This window comes from Balaenoptera ricei, chromosome 20 (genome assembly GCF_028023285.1).
Source record: "Balaenoptera ricei isolate mBalRic1 chromosome 20, mBalRic1.hap2, whole genome shotgun sequence".
NCBI lineage: Eukaryota > Metazoa > Chordata > Mammalia > Artiodactyla > Balaenopteridae > Balaenoptera > Balaenoptera ricei.
In genome coordinates, this window is record NC_082658.1 from 42,686,383 (window position 1) to 42,712,987 (window position 26,605).

Genomic DNA, 26,605 nt, shown 5'->3' on the forward strand with positions numbered 1-26,605 from the left:
AGGAAGTTGACAATGTATTAGGAAAGTGTGTGTGAGAGAGACAGAGAGACAGAGAGAGCTCGTGCACAAGTCAGCTGGTCCAAGAAGAACTCAGATGAGGTGCTAGCAACCCTTTTCCATAAAGCGCCAGTAGCACAAATTTTATAGTCTAGACTTCGCAGGCCACAGAGTCTTTGTTGCGACTACTCAACTCTGCTATGGGAGCACAGACACTGTACAAAGAAATAAATGTGACTGTGTTCAAATAAAATTTTACTTATGGACAGTGAAATCTGAATTTCATATAAATTTTACATGTCACAAAATACTATTCTTTTGATTAAAAAAGTTTTTTTGAAAGTGTAAAAACCATTCTTAGATCATAGGTCATACAAAAACTGGTAGTTGGCCAGATTGGGCCCACAGGCCATAGTCTGCCAACCTCTGATTAGATTGCTGGCTGGTCTTAACCAAAAAAGGCGGATGTTATGCTAAACCTCCATTTCTTTAGAACATAATTAAAAATTACAATTTCAACAGCTCAACAAACCAAATAAAATTAAAAGCCAAGTTGTAGAAAGAAATTAACTAATACTCAGAAGTAAACATTTTTCAGCTCAATTAACTTTGGTACCCAAAGTGGGAAAAAGCATTCATGACTATCACAGATGAAAACAAAAGAATGTCACTGAGGGCTTCCTTGGTGGCGCAGTGGTTGAGAATCTGCCTGCCAATGCAGGGGACACGGGTTCGAGCCCTGGTCTGGGAAGATCCCACATGTCGCGGAGCAGCTAGGCCCGTGAGCCACAATCACTGAGCCTGCGCATCTGGAGCTTGTGCTCCGCAACAAGAGAGGCCACGATAGTGAGAGGCCCGCGCACTGCGATGAAGAGTGGCCCCCGCTTGCCGCAACTGGAGAATGCCCTCGCACAGAAACGAAGACCCAACACAGCCATAAATAAATCAATCAATAAATTTAAAAAAAAAAAAAGGAATACAACCAATATATTAAAAAAAAAAAAAAAGAATGTCACTGAAATTAGTCATTTTTTACCATCGAGGTATAAAATCTACATGGAAATATGATACTATATCGAATTTTACTTCTCATAGTGCTGATTTATTTCCTTTAAACACTGTTTTATATACCTTTGTTGTTATAAAAATGCTATTCATGACACTGAATCAGGTTCAAGTTCTGCTTCATTTATTTTTATATCAATATTTAATACTGTTTACCATTCTAATCAGCACTTCCAGCAGAAAGTACTGATGTACAAGCAAACCATAAGAGGTGCAGCTCTCCAGAGAGCTCATTTTGTTAAGTTTTTATTATCTGAATATTTATGTTGGTAGATGAAAGCCTTTTTAATCTTATAAACATCAGTGCACTCAGTTTCACTAGAGGGTAGTTTTACCTCCTTGGGCACGAAGGCTTGTTCAAAGGTAATGAAACAAGAAAGCACTTTTCCTTTTTTGCTATTTAAGGATATAGTAGAAATTTTTGCTGAGGTAGCTCAGTCAATCCTTATTTTTTCCTTTTTTATGTATGTTCAGCCTCAGCATATTTCTGGGAGAGTGATGAAGTCGTCACTGCTGGGAACGGCTACCACTGAGGTTTCAATGCAGGGCACCTGGCTGTGCTTGTCTTTGGCTTTGTCCAAGTCCTGATTATTCTTCACATATGTTCAGGGTTGATTTCATTTGAGCACACCCCCAAAGTTGGGTGCCTTTTAGGTGGAGGCATGTGCATACTGTGTCAAGGTCTCTAGATTTAGAGACCTCCAAGCAAAGGTCACCTGTTCTTAACTGACCATAAAAGAGGAAACCTGATTACCTACCATTCCGTGACGGTTAAAAGTTTCAACTCTTTATTCTCTCTCTTAGTTATGCTATCTATTATCTAGATTTTGATTTGTTTCCACATTTCATAGCTCTCTAAAAGAGAAACAAATAATCATCATGGAATTTGAAAATCAGGATAATTCTAAAGGTACCAAGAGGAAGGTATGCCCTACAGTTTGTCCCTTAGGTCGAGTCTTGTTGATATATATACATAATCTACTTTTGTAACACCTGAGGAAATCATAAAGAAGAAATTCTTAAATTAGTCATATTGTTACTAGTAGTAGAAGTATTATTTTAATTAGTCGTATTATTATACTGATTGCTCTATCTTGCCTGAAAACATAGGATGTGCTTTCTGAAGCACATTTCCAGCATGTAAACATGTGACAATTTCCCAAGTACCATCACACTGCCAAATCCTAGAGGAAATTTCTAAGTTTTCTCCTTCTCAATGAACCATTCTAGCATCTTACATTCCAGTTTCCTGAAAATAATCCCTGTCATTGTTGGTGTTCTGAATGGAGTAGTCCAATCATGTTTCCTTCTGCCCATTTCTCTCTGGAAAATTTCTCAGTATATCAGTGACAATTGTGCTTCCAACTGAATCTACCATAGGTCATATCAGAGCTGCCATGAACTCAAAACCATCATCACTGTGTACTTCAAGGAGAAGAGACACTATTTTTGTCTTGTCATGTTTCATCCTGGCTAAGACAAACTTCAGTCTATGCTATCCAACTCTATACTCACCAGAGGTGACCACTCAGCTTTTACACATGGCTGCGCCTTTTAACCTAGCTCTGATCAATCCAGAATGCCGTTCTATTCCAATGACATGAACTAGTACTTTTTTTTTGGCCATTTCTTGCGGCATGTGGGATATTAGTTCCCCGACCAGGGACTGAACCCGCACCCCCCGCAGTTGAAGCTCAGGGTCTTAACCACTGGACTGCCAGGGAAGTCCATGAACCAGTACTTTTAATTTTTGCACGTAACTTTCTAGAAGTCTTTCTAAAAAGCCTCTCTCACTGACATCATCTACCAAAACACTTTCTTCTAACATGGGTCTTGGTTCACAATTAATTACACACTATGGACAGTTTGCAGTGGTGCGCTCCAAGACCTGTTGTGGACAATTATCATGACACTTATTTACACCCTTCTAAACCTAGTATCTGCTAAAAAATCTGAGTATATTCATTTCGCTTGCCATTACACTGAACTCATGAATTTTAATCATTACTTTGATCTTTTAAAAAACCTGTATAAGAATGATGACTGGTCTTCCCTTTCTCCAGGACCTTTGTGTGGCGTTCGCACTAGACCTAGGACTTCTCCAGAAGGGAGTTCTATATTTTTTTTCACTCATCACGTCTCTTGCATTACTGAAATTAAACAGCAAGAACATATCTAAGAAGTACCCCAATCAAGGAGGACCACTTTGCAATAAGTAAAATTTCTCATGGCAAGTCAAATGTAAATGTTTGAAAAATACAAAGATATAAACATCATGAAAATTATTTCAATCTACTTTCATCTCCATCTCCTTGGCTACTTACGGCAGCTCCCCTCAGCTGGAGGGTCTTCAAAAACATAAATACATATATATATATATATTTTCAACCTTCATAGCAGTTTTCCTTCCAATTACTAGAATGGCCTCATTATTTATTTATTTGCCACCACCATTTTTCAGGTTCTCATTTGCTGATGATTCAGTCAATCTGAAAAATTTCTACTGGTCTAACTATTTAGTATATTGGGTATTTGAAATACTGTACAAGGCATTTTTTTGTGTGCATAATTGAGGCTAGTTTATTTTTCTCCACCCTGTAAAAGTGTTGAAGGGTCATTTAGAAGTTTTCTTATATAGTAATTAGCTAGTCAAGGAGATGATCAAAGGGAGTTTCAATGTATGATGGATTGCTAGTCCTCCTTACTTCTAAGGGAAAAATCTTAAAAACAGAAAATAATACTATTGGCCTAACTAAAACTATTCATTTTGAGAGGGTAGGTTAATTACCTGAGGATAACAGATGCCATTTAGCATGAGTTTTTAATGTTCGTTATTTTAAGAGGAATCTAAATGGCAGACTATTTTCCTTATTTGGGTAAAAAGCTAACTTCTGGAAAAGAGCTAACATATCCAAGAAGAGGCAAATATTTGATCAGCCATAGTTACCTTGCTGTAGCTATCCACGACTGCCAAGTTACTTTTCCTTCTTTTCTAAAAATAAGTTTTTCTCATTAAACTATGTATTACCATTTATTACATGTGATTTGAAAAATATGGAAAAGTTGAAGGAAAAAAACCACTGTTGGGATCATATAATTCTATATCCTATACTTTCATAAAGCCTCATCAGCATTTCCCTAAGCCTTACACATCTTTCATAACCATTATATACCATGATGTTCCACTGAGTATTAAAGCCACTTTTAACTTTTTTCTATTATAAACACCATGGCAATCAACGTTTTCATAAAAGAGAGAAAAGCACAGCCGCTTCAGCGCAGCTCAAAGAGGACACTGAAACAATAACTCAGTGTGCTCATGCTTCAAGCAAGCCCTGGGGCAGGAGGTGAGCTCAGTGTGATCTCCCTCTACCTGATATTCACATAAGCCCATCTCCTATCCTCCTGCCCATTTAGTGGTTCTCAAGTCAGGACTTGGGTCGGTATTAATAAGAGCCTTGTTCAGATAAGATCAGATGGGGCAGAGAAAACAACAAAGACTTGTACAGATTTTCTTCCTAGTTATAACACTTAGAATTTAAATGCTCTTACCTTTGGAGAAGGATCTTTTAAAGTAAGAGTCATCAAGGACACAGACTGTGGGCTTCCAAGCTCAGGTGTATCAGGAACAAAGGCTGACCAGTAGCCATAAAGAACTTTTTTTTCTATTGATTTTATAGTAGAAAGAAAACAGGCTAATGCTCCTTGGCGAACTTTGGCTTGGTAAGACCTTTAATAACCAAAAGAAGGAAGAAAAAAGCCTTTTAATTGTTTTTAAAAACATAAGCATGAAATGCTATTTATTCCAGCCATCTCAAATGATACAGTGGGAAATTCAACATTCTAAATAAATCTGAAAGATGCCAACATTTTAAAAATTATTTCAAAATGTGATCAAAACATGTTAAAGCAATTTGTTTATCTAACAAGTTAATAAAGTCAACAATTAAAAAAACACAACTAGATAGAGAATAAGAGGGCAACATTTTGATATCAGGAAATCAGTATTAAATATGAGATACTGCAGAGTATCCATTCATCCAACAGATAATGTACTGAGAATCCTTACGTATGTGCCAGGCACTGTGCTGAGGCTGGCAGACATAAACTAAGTCCCTGCCCTTGACAAGCTTATTAATGGCAGAGACACAGGGTTAAAGAGATTACAACACAGTAATCAGAGATAAGTCAAAGAGTCACATAGGAGGGGTACCTAAGCCGGAATAGGGGGTCAGAAAAGGCTTCTCAGAGTATATGATTGCTGAGCTCATACTGAAGATGGGTAGTGGTTAACAAGGCAAAAGGCAAAAAAAGTGAAAGAAAGAATAACCCAGGCAGAGGAACCACATGTACAAAGGCAGATAAGAGAACAATGCAAAGTGCAGAGTAATACAAAGTCCCACGTAAATGAGACTCCTCCAAGTTAAATCACATGCGGCAGTCAAGACTTTTAAGCAAGGTTAGAAACTTATACACACAACTCGGAACGTAAGGCATAAAAATATAACAAAATACTACTACCTCACTTGACTCTGCATGCCTCCTTCAGCGTCAGAATAGTCTGACTCACTACTGCTGACTCTCTTCCAAATGGAAGAACTGAAGGATGAGGAGACTTGGTCTTTTCCTGCAGCTCCACTTCCAGCTAATGGCAAACTCGGAACACCCAGGGAGGAGGGGCACTGAGTGTCCCCTTTATGCGGGTTCAGTCTGCCTGAGCCAGTGACTGGGGCTACTTCTCTTTCACCACTGGATTCTTCCTCCTCCTCCTCTCCTTGCTGGATTTTCTTCACTTTTACTTTTGATTTTTTCCTTTTATTCTGATTTTAGGAGCAAATGAAAACATATATATGATAGCTATTGGTAACTTCTCATTTGATAATTACTAAGTATGTCCCCAACACGTAGTATGGATAAAGAAGAGGAGAAGAGAAAAAAGCGGCACTTAATACTCCATGCGTCAGGCACTATGCTAAGTGTTTATGTACACCTTACTGGACCATAAGAAACAAAGTAGGAGATACATGGGACAGAGCAAAACTTGTGACCTGGGTTTAATAAATTCTACATCTGTGATCCTGGGCAAATCATTTAGCCTCGCTGAGCTTGCCTTTCCTCATCTGTTTAAGTACGGACTAATGCCACCTTCCTTGCACGGTTGTGAAAGCATTCAGCCTTCTCAACAAAGGTTCTGCAAGAGATCAAGGTCTACAGAAAATGACTTGAGTGATTATTTTCTCAGGTCTCCCAAACAGGATACGCAGCTAGCACCACTCTAGATGCACAGGAGGGATGTTACTCCTTTACATACAATCCAGGTTTTAGAGCACTGGGGCTTTGTAGATATAAAGTAAAAGCCTGGGACTTCCCTGGTGGTCCAGTGGTTAAGACTCCACACTTCCACTGCAGGGGGCACGGGTTCGATCCCTGATCGGGGAACTAAGATCCCGCATGCTGTGCAGCGCAGCCAAAAAACAAAAAACAAAAAACAAAAAACTTAAAAGTAAAAACCAGTTTCTTTCTTTTCTCCTACTTCCTTCTTTCGGACATCCAAAGATCTTTGGAATCTGTGCTCTCCTCTGCATTCTCAAGGTCCCTAACCTTTAGGAGAGAAGGTCCTCATGACTTCTACCTTGAGTTATTAATGTGGCTCCAGACTCACACCCTTTTACTTGCTACCACAGTGACTTCTCTGAAATGCCCATCTGATATCACTCCCTTGTATCAGATGCTTCATTTCCACCACCTATAAGATAAAAACCCAAACTCCTTAGCACACTGTGTATGACCCTTATGATTTGGCCTCTGCTACATACTTGTCCCACCTTCCCCTCCACACACCTGACACTCTAGCCCATTGTTCAACTCGCATTCCCTAAGTCTGTGTACCTGTTGTTCCCTCTGAATAAAACATTCTCCTTCCTTCTCTGTACTATTACTCATTCTTGAGGCTCAGGTTAGCCACTATATCTTTTAAGAAGCACCCCCTTACTCCTCTATTCGTTGCCCTGAATGTGCTCCTAGAATACCCCCGTGAATATTCTGTTGAAAGAAACCATAATACTGCACTGTAGTTGTTTATTTATCCACCTTCGCTTTCTCTCCCAAATTCCTAAAACCACAATCTATGATCCTAATGCTTAGCACAATGTCTGGGATATAACAGATGCTCAGTAAATGCTGACTAAGTGAATGAGTGAAAGAATTTCTAATTATAAGCATTTTAATCAGGTATTACATTTCTAGGTGTAATACCTCAGCCGTACATCTGTATGCTTTAGGTTCTCCAACAGAAACAGAAGGGAGATGGCAGCTATCTGGAAAGACTGGGAAATTTGGCAGTGGCAACAGAGACCTATAATATTTACCAGCTAGTCTCTTGGAGAAAAAGTCTGTTGACCTGTGGTGTTGAGCATTTGAGGGATGCGGATGCTTGGCTATGGGTATAAAGCGAATGCCCATTTTTATAGCTGTTACATTGCCTAGCCCGCTTAGAAGTGTAAGATGCTCTAACTGGTAGTTTTAGCAGTCTGATGAATTTAAATTTACTATGCTAAAAACCCTAAGTTGAAATCAAATTCAAGGTGAGTCTTTGGCACAGCAGTGATGCAAATCATAGAAAACACACATAGCAAGCCAATTAAAAACAATCCACAACTTAAGTCTAAATATACGTAAATGTACCACAGCTGGTCGAGAAGTGCTGGATTCTGTCTGCTGCGGTTTGATGGGTGGTCGTCCATCATACTGAGGAAGTGGAGTGGGGTACAACACCGTGGGCATCTCTATGTTTAGTCCAGGGAGTCCATGGAACATGGTTTTCTAATAATGATGATTAAGGAACACACAAACACACATACAACGAATCATAAAACAGAATTATTCACCATGTTCTGAATCACACAGATGAACAGATTAATGTTTAAAAGCTTTATTAAGGAAACTGAAATGGGACAGAAAATAGATACCCTGAAGGTTTAGAGCTTAAAGGAGAGTTTAATTTCATCTAGACCAGAGGGATCTGGTTTGGCCAGATCCGGTTAAATTTTAGATTCTAGTTTATTTACTTACTACTTTTATTTACTAATTTAAAAAATTTATCCAATCACTCTTGTCCAATATTTTATCTATACTTTTTTTAACCAATCTATAATTTTTATTTAGCATATCCATGTCCAAATCTAGCTCTCTGTTATCTATTAGGGAGGAGGGGAGATGGTACAGGAAAAGAACTAAAGTTTTAGTCATGATAAAGCTAAGTTATCATACATGGCTTTGATCTAAGGCCACCACAAAGTTTCTCACTATTTCTTGGCTGAACTGAAGACAGCTGGATCCCCAGAGAGGTGGATCTGACTCTCCCACTGACTGGCAGGCTCAGAAGCCAAAGGATGGCAGCCTAATGCTTCACGTCTTGATTGGCCTGCCTACTACATGGGAGCTAAAGCCAAGGAGAAGCACTGGTTCCTCTTTCAAGTCCAAACAGATTCAAGATATTCTAAAATTAAATCATCTACAGATCATACCTCATAACCTATTCCCAATAAAATTTTAGAATTTTGATAAATTTACTAAAGATTTAGTCTTTACAGTTCTTAATTTTATTTTATTTACTTTTAATTAATTAATTTATTTTTGGCTGCATTGGGTCTTCGTTGCTGCACACGGGCTTTTCTCTAGTTGCGGTGAGCCGGGGCTACTCTTTGTTGCGGTGCATGGGCTTCTCACTGCGGTGGCTTCTCCTGTTGCGGAGCACGGGCTCCAGGGGTGCGGGCTCCAGTAGTTGTGGCTTGCGGGCTCCAGAGCGCAGGCTCAGTAGTTGTGGCTTGCGGGCTCCAGAGCGCAGGCTCAGTAGCTGTGGCGCACGGGCTTAGTTGCTCCGCGGCATCTGGAATCTTCGTGGACCAGGGCTTGAACCCGTGTCCCCTGTGTTGGCAGGCGGATTCTTAACCCCTGTGCCACCAGGGAAGTCCCAGTTCTTAATTTTAAATATATTTAAATATGAACATTTTATTCTTCTCTCTTAAAATATAATACCCTAAAGCTAGCCTTGGAGTAATGATGTAAACTGGTCCTTATGTCTGGGGTGTAAACAGGAAAGACACTACCCACATGAGGACCTGGGGTTTAAGCAGGCAATGCCTTACCTTTAGCACAGCCAGAAGAGCTCCAAGTTCATCAGTCTGTGTCAGTTTCATCTTCCCACCATTTAGAAGAGACTGTATACCTTTTAATGCATTTTGTAACAACTAGAGGGAAAAAGGAGACCACGTTAAAAGGCAAATGAAATTTGGTTGTCCAGGGACCAACTTTCTAGCACCACGTAGGATGAAGAAAGAAAAGCCTTTAGATGATGAAAAAGACTTTAGACAGGGGAGGGGAAAAAAAAGAGCAGAGATGAGGATCCAGAGAAGAAAGCTGAAGAGCTACTACTAATTATTTTCTAGAAGAATGGAGCGCTTCTATTGAGTAAGAGTGGTCTTTTGGTACGTTTATAAACCCGCAGGTACTAATCATGAGCAAGAAAAAAAAAAGAAGAGATGTTTAGTGGGAAGAGTACGATAGGAATAAAAATGCAGCAGCAGAGATTGGAAACAGGAAATCTCTATCATGTGGTAACCAAAGCAGCTCTTTTCACAGCAGCTCTTAAAAGCAAAGGAATGTATGTGGGGACAGGTTTCTAGAGGGCAATTCGGATCAAGATTAACTTTTTGGCCAGTAATGTCATTTCTAGGATTCTGTCCTTAAGAAATACTCCCTACGTGGAAAGGATGTGAACTGCAGCCTTGTTTGAAATAGTAGAATCACTGAAAAAAACTTTAATTTTCCATCAATTATGATAATTATTTAAGAAGCTAACCCTCTGCTACATATGAAACTTAACAATAACAGCAAGCACTTTTCCAAGCATATTTAAGTGCTTTTATCAACAGTTCATATACACCTCATAAGACCTCTACAAGGTAGTTATAACATTTCTCCCATTTCAGAGATGAGGAACATGTAGGCTAGGCTCGAGAAGTTAAGTAAATTGCCAAGGTCTCCCAGCTACAGCAGTTAGAAAGCATGAAGTACATCAACAGGTATTGAAAAGATGTCCAAGATATATTAAGTTTAAAAAGGAGAGAGAGCTGCAAAACAGCATATTAAATATGATCCCATTTAAAAATTATAAATATGCTCATTTATATACAAAAAAATCTGGGGGCACGTAGAACAAATTGTTCCCAGTGGTTCTATCTAAGCTGGGGACTATAAGAAACTTTCGCCATCTTTGATTTGTAATTTTTGAAATGTGTCACTTTGAGTTTAAATCATGTTAATAAACTGTCATATTTGCATCAGGTTTTTAAAAAAAGAAATAAAATAGTGCAGCTATTGTTGAAATCCACTCCTTTCCCTTCCATCTCAAAGACAGTCACTAGTCAGAAATTTTTTATTTCCGCTTTTATAGTCAGGAGGGTAAAAATAGTTTAAGAACCTAGAATTGCAAAACAAACAAAGAAAAATGGCAAAACAAAACAAACAAAAATAATTTCTTGTAATTTAAACCTGAAAGATATGGGTTCAGCCTTTTTAAATTATAAACATCCCCTTATGCCTATATCTCTAGACAAAACTAATACAGCAACAAAATTAAACTCTTTAATAGCAGCTTTTGTTCTACTGCTGCTTCTAAACACATCTGTAACAGTCACAGGATTAGTGGTAGTCTCACCTACCATGCAAAACGTGATATCATCCATATCAGATGATTTTGGAGACTGTAAAGTGGTCAAGAAAGCTTGGAAGCAGATATTTTGGTAGGGCTCCTCCAAGTACGGCTGTCCTGGCACACTAAAAAACACACAGAAAAAGCAACTTCAACTCAGTCACCTTTGAAATGGGGCTTGCAAAAGAATAAGAATTAAAAGTACCAGCAATACCGACTAATGGAGTTGGAATATACCCTTGAATGAAACTGTATCATAAAAGATTGTGCACTCTGGTTAATTAACTACTCCTGTGGACAGGCACGAGGCGGGAACGAATAGGAAGAAGAATGGTTTCCACAGGGAAAAGTTACAGAAGTCTGTAGTGAAACAAGTACACAGAAAGCGAAATCTTTTTTATTCTGCTTTTCAGTTCTTAGAGGGAAATAATGCAGACAGGTTGTCAAGCTAGAATCACACAGCTGAACCTGCCTTCCTAGCCACTGGACAACACTGCAATGTAGAGACAAGATATTACACATCAGTTCAAGCTTGTGCCACTCATTTTCTATTGCATGAATTTAGAATTGGGCAGCTGGGATTGGTTCTGTTCTCTTCAAAGAAATTGGCCTTGACAGATATATCTCACCAAAGCTTAAATTAAGATGAATATATCCTTCTAGAAGACTTAATATGGTTAGAATTTATACCAACAGAAAACAAAACCTCAACATATTGCACATATATCACTTTTACCATATTTTAGAAATAAAGTCCTAGTCTAAGGCCCTAGTCCTTCACTTCTTCATAAGCTTTCTTCACAAGCAACGTTAAAATTAAACATAAACAACATAAGATGATGTCATTAGCAAAGAGCACGGGAAATGCAAAGTAGGTTATTTTTCTAAGTTGGCTCTGGCTTCAGACAGATTGAACCACCTACAAAGGGCCCATGAGAGGCCCCATCTTATTACACCTGGGAAGTCTGACTGAATCCACATACCTGAGACATAAGTTTGCCATGCAATGCACTGCAGCTCTCCTAACTTCAGGGTCCGACTGAGCCAAGTCACTCAGCTTCATCAAGAGTCCGCTCTTGCCAAGCAAGTCTGGGAGGTACTGAAACAACATCACAGCCAATGTTGGCCGAAGAAAAGCTTCTAGGAAAACATTACTTTTTAAATAGATTTCTTTCTTCTTTTTTTTAACTAAAGGGAATTTAGGTACCAAAAGACTAGCTGCTAGGTAAATCCTTCAGACAGACGTGCAAAAATATGCCCAAAACACATCAGTAAGGATCAGCACTCCCAGCCTAGGTTGTTGCTGAAGCTCTTTCGTCTTGGCTGCGTAGCTGAAGGGTCATGATAATAATAATAATGATTAATATTTACCAAGTGCCAAGCACTTTACAAGTGAGACGGAACTATTTTACACGTGAGAAAATGCGGCTCAGAGTGACTGAGGAAGGGTTACTCAACATTACACATCTAATTAATAGCAGGACAGAAACCTGAACACAGGCTTGCTGGTTCAGAGCCTGTGCTCCCAACCTTTCAAAGGAAAGACAGAATGCAGTTTAAACTACCTTTTGACACTTTGAGCCATTGCAGTAAACCAGGGCTGCCAAGGCTTGGAGAATCTGCATATGTGTCCAGGAACTGCACTGCTGAATAGCAGAAATAGTATATGCCAACAGGAAATCCAGGTTCTGTTCGTCAACAATCACCTATCAAGAGAGGGGAAAAAATTACGTGATCTAACTTCTAGAAAAATATTTAATCCTTTTCAGACATGAATGCTCACCTGAATCAAGCTGTGTAAGAGAAAGAGAGCGCGCATGTATCCATCTTTTTTGTGTCAAAAAAATCAGCTTTAAAACCGTGAAAGTTTGATCGAGAGGACCCCCTCCCTGCCCCAGGGCCTTGCTTACTTCTTCCCCTTTACTCCCTCTACTCAAAGTAGAGCCTGGCAAAGTCCTTGTAACTTTTCCTTGAACTAACCAGACACTGGTAGCTGTAAATACACAGATATGTAAGACTCAATCTGCTGAAAACTTTTAATTCAATTATGTTTCCTAGTAAACGCTCAACAAATACCTTGTGACTAAAAATGTCTGCTAAATAGCTACTGTGTCTCTGCCATGATGTGGGGAATATAACAGAAAGAGATGGCATATTCCTGTCCTTAAGGAGTTTATAATTTTATTGGGATAAAGTAGGCTAATCCAAGTACCAATTCATGGACAACTGAAATAAACCACCACCAAATGTTAGAAACTTGGTTAAGGGCTGTGGGTGCCACGGGTGACTAGGAACCTTTCCAACTGCCAGTGTTAAAAAGATGTTACCGCTGAGAACAGCAAACATTCAGAAGCCACCACATCAGTTTGAAAAATTCTAAACTTGAAAAGAGCCTTATTTCATTTAGCAAGTCACATGCAGCAGACGCTGTTGGTTACCTCCAGCATATTCATCCCTCTTTTCTTGCTGGCAGAATACTGATCTTATTTGGGTGTCTACCTTCCCCACATGAGACCTGAAGGTAAACCCCAATTCTGCTAAGACAGTGGTTTTTCCACCAATGGCAAGTGTGTCCCCCAGGGAACACTTGGCAATGTCTGTAGACATTTTTGATTGTTCAAATTGGAGATGCTACTGGCATCCAGTGGGCAGAGGCCAGGATGCTGTTAAACATCTTCCAATGCACAGGACAACCCCTCATAGCACAGATTTATCCAATCCAAAATATCAACAGTGCCAAGGATAAGAAACCCTGACATAAGGGCTGAGCTGCATATGGTAATCACCTAGGGAGCACAGGTCCTCCAGGTGATTCTAATGGGCAGGCAAGGTTGAAATCCCTTGTTTAAGCCATTCATGGTAATACCATTCCCCTGATCAGACTGCTATAGAGGGGTTCTCGTATGACCTAGGTCTCTCCAGCCTGATATCAGGGAAGAGACTGCTGGAGAGTCTGTGAGGCAAGCTTCCTCATTCTTAAATAAAAGAGACAAAAAATACATAGTTCTTTTGCTTCTGCTGGGTGTTACTTATTTTCCATGGGATGCCTGGATTTTAAGTGTGAGAGTTGCTAGCTGAGGATAACCCATCCACTGAGGATGGCAGGATGGAAAGATGCCAGAAAGCCTCAATTATTAAGTGCCCCTAAAGCTGCATCCCTTGGGGCTTGTGATGTAAGATCATTTTTAAAAAATTATTTAGCTATTCTGGCTTGGCTCTTCTGTTTCTTACAGCCAGAAGCGTCTTAAATTACATAATGCTAACTGGTAAGTTTTGTGCTAACTACATTCACATACTCATGTGGTAGCTTGTAGTAACAGCCTCAAATTTTGAACTGTTCCTAAAAAAAGATACCAGATTTATTTAGCAAGTTGGAGAAGATTCTGAAGAGAGGGGAGCTATAGTACAGACCTTCACATAAATAACAGGGATCTTTTTATCTAGGTCCCCTTGCCCCTAAGCTACTTCTTATGTTCTATGAAGACCAAAAGTAGATGACAAAAATGGTAGCTTTGGGAGAGGGGAAAAAATACTGGTAGGAAAGGGGTAGGGAATATTTCAATTTATTCATAGATATGTCTTAGTCAAATTTATCTTTCCTGAAAAATTCTAAGACCTGGGGGCTTGAATGATATTGGTTTCCTGAACCGAACGGATAGGAATACCTCTGACAGACAAACCTGCAGAATCTTTTTTTTTGGTCAGAGTTATATTTGTTTTAATATAATTCTTAGTAAGGCATTTGCTTCTCACATTTGCACAGCTTCTGAAAAGACCAGCCTATCATACTTACCACAGATATAGTATCTCAAAGGTACTTACTTATTCTCAAAATTCATGATCTGAATTCTAAAGTTACCTATATGATTACCTGTAGTGTGTTAAGTAAATGGTGGATAAGCTGAGACAGTTTGCTGACAAGATGATTCTGATTAAGAGGCACCAGTCGGCAAGCATGGACAAGAAGAGTACTGACGTCCTACCAAAAAAAAAAAACAAAAAAAAAACAAACAATCAAAAGGTGCTATACCTGTTAGCCAAGAGAAGACCCGCCCCCAACACAGCCAAATGAGAAAATAAAAGTGAACGTTCACACTCCAAATGGGGAAAGATGAAATATGAGGCAGAGAGTAGGATGACAGCATAAAAATAGCAAGTGCTAAAAAAGGAAAAGAATCAATATGATTTTTCTCAGGCTAAAGACTCCAGAGTCTCTACATATGTAGAAACAGTACAATTAAATAACCAAAGAAAGGATTCCAGAATATAAAAGCACACACTGAAATTAAAAATACCAAAGAGTAAGCAAACCAAATTTGCAATGTCACTGGGAAAATCAGAAATGACACTTGTCCAAATTTAATGTAAAATTAGGAATTCTTTTTACCTATTTGCAAATCACACCATTCATTCATCTATTGATGTTTATTGAATTAAAAAGCTCTGAGCACCTTCTCTGTGCCAGGTCTTTGGGCTCCCAACATGAACAAGCATATTCCTGAATCTCAAAGAGCTCACAATCTAGTGGAAGAGACAGAAATACTATTCACAAATAATTAAAGTGAATTAGGTGCTGAAAGAATTCCGTACAAATTCTGCGGGAACACAGTAATTAGGGAGGTCTTGTGGAGGTGATTTGTAAGCAGAATCTGGAATGATCTGAAGGATGAGTAAAACTGTGCCAGACAGACAAGGCACCGAAAGACACAGCAAGCAAGGGGAATGGAGTGGGCAGGCTTGAAACAGGAGTAGGTGTGGAACACCAGGATGTGCTTGAGGAACAGCAAGTTTTAAAATGACTGCACACAGGGCACAGAAGCAGGAGTGACGGGACATAAGACTGGAAAGTCACAAATTATATAAATAAAGCAAAAGTCCCCGACTCCTCCCTTAATGCCACTCCCCTCCCTAGTGACGCACACTACTATTTTGTTGTAAATGCTTCCAAACATTGTTTTGAACTCTTTGCATCTATAAATGTACATTTATGTTCAAGCCCTCCCCACCCTATATTGGTCTCATACTGTAACTTGCTTTGCCCAGTTACCAATATGTATTGGAGATCCTCCCAAATCAGAGTTTACTTTTCTAATGAGATTCTTTTCCGATGAAGAAATGGTCACTCTGGCAGGAGAGCAAAGAATGGTTTGGACAAGGGCTGGAGATAGTAAGTTAGAGGAGACCAGTGGAACAATCCAGGAGAGTCATCTTGCCTGAGGGCCTAAGGCTTTGGCAATGGGAATAGAGAGGAGGGGATGGACTGAGAAACACTGCTGACATAGATGCCGAAGAATCCAGATCGGATAGGATCTGGGAGGAAGGAAAGGTGAAGAACCAGTGTCTGCACCTTTGCTCTGTGTGACTGGGCAGGCTCTGTGTGTTTGTGTGTGTTGCGGGATGGGACGGATTGGGGATGTAATGGGTGTAGGGAGACAATGAACTAATTTTTAAGAATTGTCAAGCTTGAGGTGCCTGTGAGCACCAGAACACAGTGGTAAGACTGGGTCAAGAGTTCAGGGAATTCAGTAGCATCCAAGGCCTGATGTGTGTGAATACTATTACTCAGAGCCAAAGTACTTCTAAAGAGGCGGCAGAGAGTGCGGAGCTAGCATGGAGTAACAGAAAATGGCTGGGACTTTGAGACACTTTAGTTCCAATTCTAGCTCTGCCTTTTGCCAGCAATATGACATGGGACCTTTTTTGTGAGCCTCAGTATGTTTAGCAGTAAAACAGACCTAATAATACTCACGTTCTAAGATCCCTAGAACCGTGTACGGTAAAGTACAGTACGTGGTAGTAAGGAATTTTATACACAAAGTGCTCTGAATGCGGGGAGCGGAGGGATGGGAAGGTGGCACCAGAGATGACACCTGCAATGCTATCTGAGCAGAAGTCATCAAGCTGGGTTTTGAAAGAAGCTAGTTTGCCAGGCACGGCACGGTTCTTCCAGAAAGGGAGGGCGGAAAATGTGCCACGGACGGAAGGAGCAAACGAGCTTGCAACTAAGCACGGCGACGTGGGGGCGGGAAAAGGCCAGAGAGGCGGGCGGGAGCCACCAAGTAAGGTCCCTGAAGGGTGGGGCCGGGGCCAGCGGGCCTACCTCCGGGGCCACGCCGCTGCCCTCGCTGTAGTTCTCGGAGATGAGCTGGTCGAAGAGCAGGTGGATCTCGGTGCGGCTGGAGCTGCTGTCATCCGGGCGCAGGGCGCAGAGCCTGGCTGACAAGCAGCGGAACCCACGGCCCTGGTCGAGGGGTGGCTCCCGCTGCGCCTCTTGCGCCGGCCCGCTCGGCAAACAAGCCGCAACTTGCGCCGCCGCCATCTTTGCTACGTAGGACCGCAGGGAAATACTTCCGGGGTATTCCCCGCTTTCGCGCGCCAGTTCCGGAAATGCCTGTTTCAAACCAGAACCCGAGGTGGGAGGGGTTCTGAGACTACAGGATCGATCCTCGGATTAGTGCCCTGTGAATGTATATCAGAAATTATGTGGAGATTTTTTTCGCCGCCCACCTCTCCTTGAGCCCTGACTGAAAAGTGGGGACTCTATTTGTCCTCCCAGAGAGTTTGTTACTGGGCAGGGCTGACATTCCTGTTTAGTACTAAGCGTTTCAGATTCAGTCTGGGGTTGCAGGAAGGCCGCTGTGGAGGGGAGTGACAGAAACTGCTAGTTCGACATCCTTCTCTTCTTACATCGTATTGGAGCCCCTAATTTTTTCCCTAGACACAAAACCACCCTGAATAAAAACTGTGTTCCCCAGTATTCTTTGCAGCTGGCCGTGAATCCTGTAGATCTAAAAGCAACTAACCACACAGAAGTAATTTGGGAGTTTAAACTGAACCATGTAAAATATAACCTGCCTAAGGGTGACATGGTTGAGATTGGACACCCCAAGATCTCCTGAAACCTTAAAAGCAAGAAGCTGGAAAAGAAAATAGCCATTTAAAAAGCTGTGAACAGTTTTCAGTCACACCGGAAGTGAAGGCTTGAAATTTACATTTGGGCAGACTGGGAAAACCATCTCTAGGACGTTTGAGTTATGCAAATATAAAGCAAATTCTCACCCATAACTCTTAGAGAAATCCTTGAAGTCACCCAAATGTACATATTTTATCCTGTGAATAAAATAGTTATGTTTAGCAATGAAAATGGGTGATAAGCTTTAGAAGAGCTAGTTCTCTGAAAACGTTGGGATTCTTTGGGGAGAAATACTTATTTTATTTTGAATTTAAATTTCATTATGCTTGTATATTATTTCTTCTTGGATGGGTGTATACATATGTATGTGTATTTGTGATATTCAAACATTTGCTCAGAGAAGATCAGGAGCTGAGAACTAGTCACTGATTTTTTTTTTTTTTTTTTTTTTTTGCCACACTGTGCAGCATGTGGAATCTTAGTTCCCCGACCAGGGATCGAACTGCGCCCCCTGCATTGGAAGGGCAAAGTCTTAACCACCGGACGGCCAGGGAAGTCTCTAGTCACTGATGTTTCAGTTTGAATTCTCCTAAAGCAGAGCCTCAGGTGAGGTTGATATGTGAGTGATTTACTCAGGAATGAACAGGAAAGAAAGGGGAATCAACAAAAATATGTGCTATCCAGGGACTTCCCTGGTGGTGCAGTGGTTGAGAGTCTGCCTGCCAATGCAGGGGACACGGGTTCGAGCCCTGGTGTGGGAGGATCCCGCATGCAGCGGAGCAGCTGGGCCTGTGAGTCACAATTACTGAGCCTGCGCGTCTGGAGCCTGTGCTCCGCAACGGGAGAGGCCGCGATAGTGAGAGGCCCACGCACTGCGATGAAGAGTGGCCCCCACTGCCGCAACTGGAGAAAGCCCTCGCACAGAAACGAAGACCCAACACAGCCATAAATAAATAAATAAATGAATGAATGAATGAATGAATGAATAAATAAATAAATAAATCCCATTAAAAAAAAAATGTGCTATCCAGTTGCCCACTGCAAGGGGTGAATGATTGCTCAGTCCTCGGGACTTTATGAGAAGCCTTATGGAATGCTTTCAGAACCCCTGTCCTGAGGAATGGAAGGGGGGAGCATATATCTGCAAGCCTTTGACCTCTGTTGTCAAGTGTTGCTCCACCAAGCATTAACTCTCCAGTGCTTCTGAGTTGAGCATGCGTCAGTGTGTGGTGGTTCCTGCAGGAGTCTCTTGTTGCATGGACAAAGAAGTCCTGAGGCAAAAGTGAGAGGTGTGGGCTACTAGGGTAGGAGTCTGACATGTTAGCTTGTGCTGACATGTAGTAGATGCAGGAGATAAACTGGTTCCTATAGCAATGATTAGGATAAGACTATAAGGCCAAGAATATTTGAAGCAGTGCATAAGAGTTGTCCAACACACTGGGCTAGGAGGACTTGAGACCTGGTCATCACCACAGTGAAGGTGGCATGAAAGAAACTGTGGAAAGGACCTAGGTTTGGTGTGGCTAATCTTAGGTTGAAATGTGGATGACCCACACTTAGTGTTATTCAAGACTGAATGACTCAGGTATTGTGAACTATACCAGTCTGTTGAGTTCTGATGGAGTATACCCTTGTGGATGGCAGTGTGGTTTCTCCAAGGAAATGAACATGCCTACTCTCTGGTGATCACCAGCTGAAGGAAACGTACATCAAGCTCTCATAGAGGCCTTTGAAGGCCCCCGGCATTGGCTTGTATTTGGACATTAACCTCCAAACTGTGAAAAATCACCGTTTGGCAAACGCCCTCCCAAGAAAATCTCCTCACACATCCTTACCTTTCCTCACTCTCAGTATTTTTATAATCTTACAGTGACTGAGGGGCTTTAAAGGGTGCTAAGTAAGTTCACAGATATTTCCTTTTATAAATTCTGCATAAGGTGATCTGGAGCCTTACTCTGGAATTTCATTTCTTTCATGTTTTGGAACCCTGTTAAGACTTCGTTTTTATTGCCTCATTAGGGTCTGGATCATCCTAACTAAATTAAAGTAGGCTTTACTTTACATCCCTCCCCCATTTCTAATTCACATCCTTATTTCCTTCAGAACATTGACCATAATGTGTAGTTATCTTCTTTATTTGTTTACTTGTTTATTACCTATTTCTTCTTATAGAATGTGAGCTTTGTGAAGGTACAGATACCATCTGTCTGGTTCACTATTGTATCCCCAGTGCTAGCACAGCACCTAGGATGTGACAGGCAACCCACAATACCTGTTGACAGAATAAATGAAGTCATTATTATTATCAGAGCCCCCTATTTGCCATCTGTTGGTTGATATGAAAATCAAATGTTCTGTAAACTGTAAAGTTCTATTAACCTTAGGATCCAAATGAGGTAGATATTATTATTTCTCCCTTTTTACAGCCAAAGAAAGTTTAAATGGTTGAAAGAGAAAAAATTTAAACAGTTTAAATGGTTTGTCAGGGGCAATGAAGGCAGTAAATTAGTCAACATCAGTCTACAACCTGGGCCAGTTGAATCTTAGGTCTGTGACTGTGAAACACATAGACAAGACATTTCAAGTCTATTTTAACCTCCCACATTTCATAATGGGGAAAACAGGAGAGAGGAGCTGGCTTTCAGTATCCAGATGAACTATGAGAGTCCAGGAAGGAGGATTAGCCTTGTGTTCTGTTCTAGAGTCTTAGAAAATTAGGACTAAGAGTCATTAGCCTATCAATTTGGTAATAATAATAATCATTTAGTCAACATTTACTTAATGTTTCCCACGTGTCAGGCACTGTTCCAAGCACTTTACACAAACTGTTTTTACCCTTGCAGCTCTATGAAGTATTGGATTGGCCAAAAAGTTCGTTCGGGTTTACAGAAAAAACCCAAAAGAACTTTTTGGCCAACCCAATATATACTGTTATATAGATGAGGAAACTGAAACACAGAAAGGTTAGGACACTTGCTGAAGGCCACACAGTTGTGTGGTGGGCCTGGGTTTGAAATTCAAAGTTGGATCTCCTAACCACTATGCTATTGATATAACGTATAGGCCTTAGAGTGTGACGTGGAAGTATAGTTAAGGCCCTGACCCTTATCTGCTATATGACTTCGAGCAAATTACTTAATTTCTCCAAACTTCAGTGTCCTTATATGTAAAATGGTAGTGAGAAGAATCACTGTCACAAGGTCATTGTAAGGATAAATTAGATGATACTTGTGGGGCATATAACACAGTCTTTGTTGCATAGCAAGTGCCCAACAAATGTCATCTATCCCCCACTGCCTCCTCCTCCTCCTTATCACCCCTCACCAAATAAATTAAGTAGTATGGGTACTTTTAATGATGATGATTTATTAAAAGAAACAATTATTTTCCCTTCCCCACCACATCCCTTGTCATCTCCATCCATGGGCCCCCATTTTCATCTGTATTCCTGGGCAAGGAGTTTCAAATAGTCACATCTTTGAAGACAGGAACTCCAGGAAGGGATGAACAACTATTAGAGAAGGATGGCCCTTAAGATGTCTTCATCTGCGAAATGGACAAAAAAATTAGGCATGGGACCTGCTGTTTGGGGGACCTGGATCCACAGAATACAACTGATAGGCAAGAGTTCCCAGTTCTAATCAATAAGAACCTGCCAGGAACCAGCAAGGCCGTAAGCACCCCAAGGATTGTGGGTGGATAGGAAAAATAATACATTCTGAACACAAGCAGGTTATTTTTAAAGTATGTGTTGATTCTGTTGTGTTTAGTACAACTTAATTTATAATCAAAACTGAATCCTTGTAGCTTTCTAGTATGCATTTTTTTCAATCAATGGCTATTGACAATAAAGGAACTATCATGTGAGGCCCCTGAAATATTTTTATAGGAAAGGGGTTCTTATAGTATAATATGGCAATGTGCACCTAAGGCTTAAAATAAACATACTCCTTGGTCATCAATTATACGCCTTAGAATTTATTCTAAGGAAGTTAATAAGGGCATATATACCAATTCAGTATTCACTACAGGCATATTAATGATGTAAAAAATAAGAAATATATTAAATGTGTATTAATGGGGGTTGCTAAGTATATGAACATACATGATGGACATGCACATATGGAGCACACGTGAAGGGTATTAAAGATGATGGGATAGAAACATCAGTGTTGATATTGAAAGTTGTTCACTAGCTATTTCTTTTTTTTTTCTTTCTGGGCCGCACTGTGCGGCTTGTGAGATCTTAGCTCCCCGGACAGGGATCGAACCCGCAAACCCGGGCCCTTGTCAGTGAAAGCTCAGAGTCCTAACCACTGGACCACCAGGAAATTCCCTCACTAGCTATTTCTAAGTGAAATAATTAAGAAATCAAAATAGGTACAAGATTATCTCATTTTAAAATAAATATTATATATGTGTGTATGTGTTATAATATGCACCAAAGTGTTAAGCAAACATCATTTTGGGGTGGGGGGTTATGGGTGATTTTTATCTCTTTCTTTTTTCTCAAATAAATAGTCTGATCTTTCTCTAGGATATACCGGGTAATGAAATTATTTTAAAGATTTGGAAACCACCATCCTGTGGTAGGTGCTTCTTTTTCTTGGGAAGGGTGGGTGATGAGGAAGAGACCACAGAGAGACAGGCTTCCGTCCCACTCATTTCTGGAAGGTCCTATTAGGGCCAAGCGTACCGCCCACCTGGTTTGGACATGGTTTGAGGAAGCAGGGAGGGGCCTGATGTTTTTACCTGTCCTTAGTCCGAGACGCATTTGTGGCCACAACCATTGCTGACGCAGTGCTCCTCCGGACCACAGTCCCAGTCACCACTGCAGAGCTCAATGCAGGTGCCTACGTTAGAGCAGACCAGCTGAACACCGCCATGCTAGAGACACAGGTGCTAGAGAGGCCAGCCCTTGATTAAGGAGCCAATTCCACTTTCTTCTTTTGGTTCAATGCATAGTATAATTTATAAATGATTACTCGCGGAATAACACTCATTAACATCTTATATGTTTCAGTGAAAAGCAATGCATTCACACAATCTCAACAAAACAAGTCCTACTTTAAAGAGGAGGATAATTGTGTCTGTGGAGGGGAAGTGCAAAGAAGTCCACTTCAATGTCCTCACTTCTCCTCTCTGCAGGGAAAGGGGCAGAGAAGGGGAGACTCACATTTACCCAATATCAGCAAGGGTGACCTGCAGTCACCTTGTGCAGTGAGTCTGACTGGCCCCGTTTTATAAGAGTGGCAGCGGGGATGCACAGAGGTGACTCTCCTACTAGTCAGTACAGAAGTGGGATCCAACCCAGACCCGCCTGGCCCCTAGGCCAAGCTCCCTCTGCCATCCCACAGGGTGAAACTGACCCTGACATGAAGAGCACATCTCCAGATTTCAAGGAGTCACTCCTGACCTGAGTGGAGGCTCGCCATGTTCCCAGAGCCTCAAGGTTAGTCTTCGAGGGCCAATGAAATAGGTCCAAGAAGCTGGTTAAGATGGTTAAGACCCCCCAAGGGTTTCTAACAAAATGTGTGCAGAGCTCTGGACGAATGTGTGCTGTGCTTGGGTTGGTTACTCGGCTGTGATCAGGAGATTCTCTACCTGATTCTGTCTCTGAACTTCTCTGGGCCTTTGTTTTCTCATATGTAAAAAGAAGCCCTTGGATCCAGCAGAGGTGGATGAAGTTCACTCTCCAGTGTCAACTCCAATCAATAGAGGTGGCTATTCTGATGCTGGCTTGACAAGAGCTGGGGCACCGTGTCCAGGCTCAAAGAGAAAGAGTGCTATGTTTGATTAGCAATGTCTGAGGATGTAAGACGGGGGCCTGGTGGGATGTCTACAATGTGCCTGCGGACCTCAGAGAAGATCAACACCATCCCTCCATGCTTTTATTAGCCGTTGTTGGTTTATGGTAAGAGAATTGGGAGACTTCTTGTCTCCACTCACAGCAGTTTGGTCACTCATTGACATCTGTTGACTTCTTACTATGTACAAAGCACAGAGGTAAGTTATTCAGGAAGTACAAAGATGTAAGATCGGGTTATTACCTTCAAGCAGCATAGAGTCTAACAATGGAGATAGGACTTATGTTTAAAGTACTAAAAGCAAAGCAGTATGTGACATGTGCCCTGAGAGAGGTTTATCCAAAGGACTAAAGGAGCTCAGAAAAGAGAGGACATTACTTCTAATTAATCAGGAAAAGTGAGTCTTGAAGTATGGAAATCTTTTAAGGGCAGAATTGAGACGGTTGGTAGAGAAGAGAAAAGAATTACTAGCAAAAGTTCACAAGGGGAAAATGCAACAGGGTGGGACTAGGGAGAGGTGCGTGAGGCACCCAGGGCACAAAATTGAAGGAGGCACTTGTGCAATCCTGGGAGTGAGCACCTCCGTAAATTTTGTACCCTATATGACTCATCTCCTCACTCTTAACCCTGAAATACAGGAAATACAGGAAGAATAGCAAATGGAAGGCTGGATAAGTATTAGGGAGCATTTGGAAGTCAAGGCAGAAAGGTAAGCAGGGGACAAAGTTACAGAGGGCAGATCTTGAGGACCTGAGGAGTTGAGATTTCATTTGGTAGGTCAAGAGAGGGATGTGATGGCCGTTTACTTATGAAGATTATCTGGTGTGAGAGCACAGAATAGACCAGGATTCCACAAGCAAGCAAACTTCAGAGGGAAGAGAGGGGCAGGGAGAGCTGTCAGGAAGCGATTGCACTCACCCAAGCATGGAGTAATCAGGACTGGAAATACAGTGTGGCAATGGGGGTTGGAAAGGAAGGAACATGTGTAAGAAACAATTTCAAAGAATGAACGGTATTTGGGAACCAATTTAATGTAGCGGAAGGAGAACAAAGAAGAGACGAGTTAGAGTTGAATCCAATAACATTTAGGGAGAAGAAGATAGTGATGATAATCTAAGAGAGAAGAAAGTTGGAGGATTGATGGAGTGACAAACAATGTCAGATGCTGCAGAGGTTAAAGACTCTGGCTACCGAAGAGAGTCAAGTGATTTGTCAAGACGATCTGGGAGAGTGATGGGGACAGCAATGGAGACTACAGTCAGTCTTCAAGGGATTAAGGAATGAGTTATGGGGAAGAAAGGGGAGAATGAAGGTTACCCCTTTGAGAATGTTTGTGGTAAAAGGAAAAGAAGAGATTGGGATGATTCATGGTTCACAGATTTAAGAAAATATTTTCTCTAGGCAATCCAATTTATTTACAGCAAGAGACAAAGAAACTGGTGGAGAGAGAGAGGCTGGGGAGATGGAGGGTGGCTGATGAGGGGGCAGAAGCCTTCCCTTTTGGAGAGTCTAGATGGAGGGGTGACCCTGGGAAAGGAGGGGAGAAAGTAAAAGCAGAAGCAGAGAGATTCTACAGTCAAGGTGGGTCCCTGTAATGGCTCCTTGACAGGAATATCTTCCCGTCTCTCCTTTCTTCCCCTCCTGTCCCTGCACCTACTGGTCCCCGATGGCTTACTTTCTGGCTCCCTCATACAAAAAAGGACGGGGTTACCTTCTGCATGGACTTACCCAGAAGTTTATAGGGTCTCACGGCAGCCTGAAGCTCCTGTACCTCTGAGCTGAGGACGACTAGGGTCACAAGGAGGAGGAAGCCTCCCAACTTCATGCTGCTGTCGGAGGTCTTTGGTAAAGACGCGGCAGGGCTTGAGAACAGCTGAAATTTATCCTCTTCTGCCCCCTGAGCTGGGATGAAAGGCCAAGGGTGGGGCTAGAGTCTGTGGGAGCCTAAGCCCTGCCCAGAAGCTGACATGTCCGGAGAGCACACACCTTGTATACCTTGGGTTATGCCACATTGTTACCTAAGCAAGTCTCTGAGCCAAGGGAACACCCCTTCCTCTGACTGACAAATATGACTCCTAAACCAGGAAAGCAGTGAGTGACTGAGAAAGAAGGTGAATTGGGACACTTTCATTCACTCATTCCTTTTTCAACACAAGTATCAGATGTCTTTTCTGGGCCAGGCACATGCTGGGCATGAGAAATATGTCCTTACAATGATTGCAGCGTAGGAACTGGGTGCTAGCTGGTGAAGGCACAGCTTGTTCTTTCACTTCACCCCTCCTTGCTCTGGGCCCTGGCACCTCTGGTCTAGAGGGCAGGGAGAGGCAGTAGGACAGCCAGCAAGGGTGCTCTTAGATCACCTGCTGGTGGTAAGGAGGCGACTCTAGTCTCCTTCTGGCTTGGTCTGATTCTTTCTCCTCCTGGGCACCAGGCAGACGTGGTGGCCTTTGCCCATATGATACGTGTAATTGTCTTGGGATGGAGTTCCACCTCTCCTTGTCCCCCTTCATTTCTGAGGCCCCAAGTTCCCGATATACGTGTTAAACTCTACCAGAATGTCTCCCATCATGAAGCACTGGGGTGGGGGTGGGGTGGGACTGCAGTAACCAACCAGCTAGGGAGTGAATTTCATTTCCCCGCTTCTTGTACCCACTCCTACACTAGAGGAGTGATTCTCTGAAACACACGCTCCCCTTGGTTTTCTGAAGGGATAGGCCCTCTTCCCTCCCCAGTAGCAGTGGGGATTGGGGGGGAGGCATGTATGAATTCTGGCCATCAAAACTGTGTCTCATACGATGTCTGTCTTAATGTGAGATGAGGACGACTGGGCTGGTTGGTAATGGCAGGACCAGTTTGTAATCTCTTAATAAGGCCCTGGGGAGATGGTTGATTTCTCTTTACAAAGCGCAGTACTTGACGTTTCGCCAGGGGCCCTGGTTCCTAATTCTGGGGCTACAGGAAGAGAGAGCTGCCCTGTTATGCTCCATTTGTCACAGTTCCTGAAATGCACCAGTTAGAGGTCCTTTGGGCAAACAACTGACCTCACAAATTGCTAATACCCCTAGGTGGGTTAAGGAGTACATTTATGGGTTATTCATTATGCAATTTTGC

At 41.7% G+C, this 26,605-nt stretch overlaps 1 protein-coding gene across 3 annotated transcripts in view; it reads right to left on the minus strand.

Annotated features, from left to right (window-relative positions):
• The window catches only part of HEATR6 (HEAT repeat containing 6), a 60,991-nt gene extending 43,894 nt beyond the window's left edge, over positions 1-17,097 (minus strand). For all 3 annotated transcript variants that reach the window (XM_059907129.1, XM_059907130.1, XM_059907131.1), the window contains exons 1-9: positions 16,875-17,097; positions 14,646-14,753; positions 12,340-12,480; positions 11,758-11,873; positions 10,785-10,899; positions 9,210-9,311; positions 7,747-7,884; positions 5,584-5,882; positions 4,615-4,792 (exon numbers count right to left, since the gene is read on the minus strand). In XM_059907129.1, the coding sequence (XP_059763112.1) occupies positions 4,615-4,792; positions 5,584-5,882; positions 7,747-7,884; positions 9,210-9,311; positions 10,785-10,899; positions 11,758-11,873; positions 12,340-12,480; positions 14,646-14,753; positions 16,875-17,093 (1,416 nt within the window). In that variant the 5' untranslated portion in view covers positions 17,094-17,097. The remainder of the gene's footprint in view (positions 1-4,614; positions 4,793-5,583; positions 5,883-7,746; positions 7,885-9,209; positions 9,312-10,784; positions 10,900-11,757; positions 11,874-12,339; positions 12,481-14,645; positions 14,754-16,874) is intronic.
• Between the last annotated feature and the right edge of the window lie 9,508 nt (positions 17,098-26,605).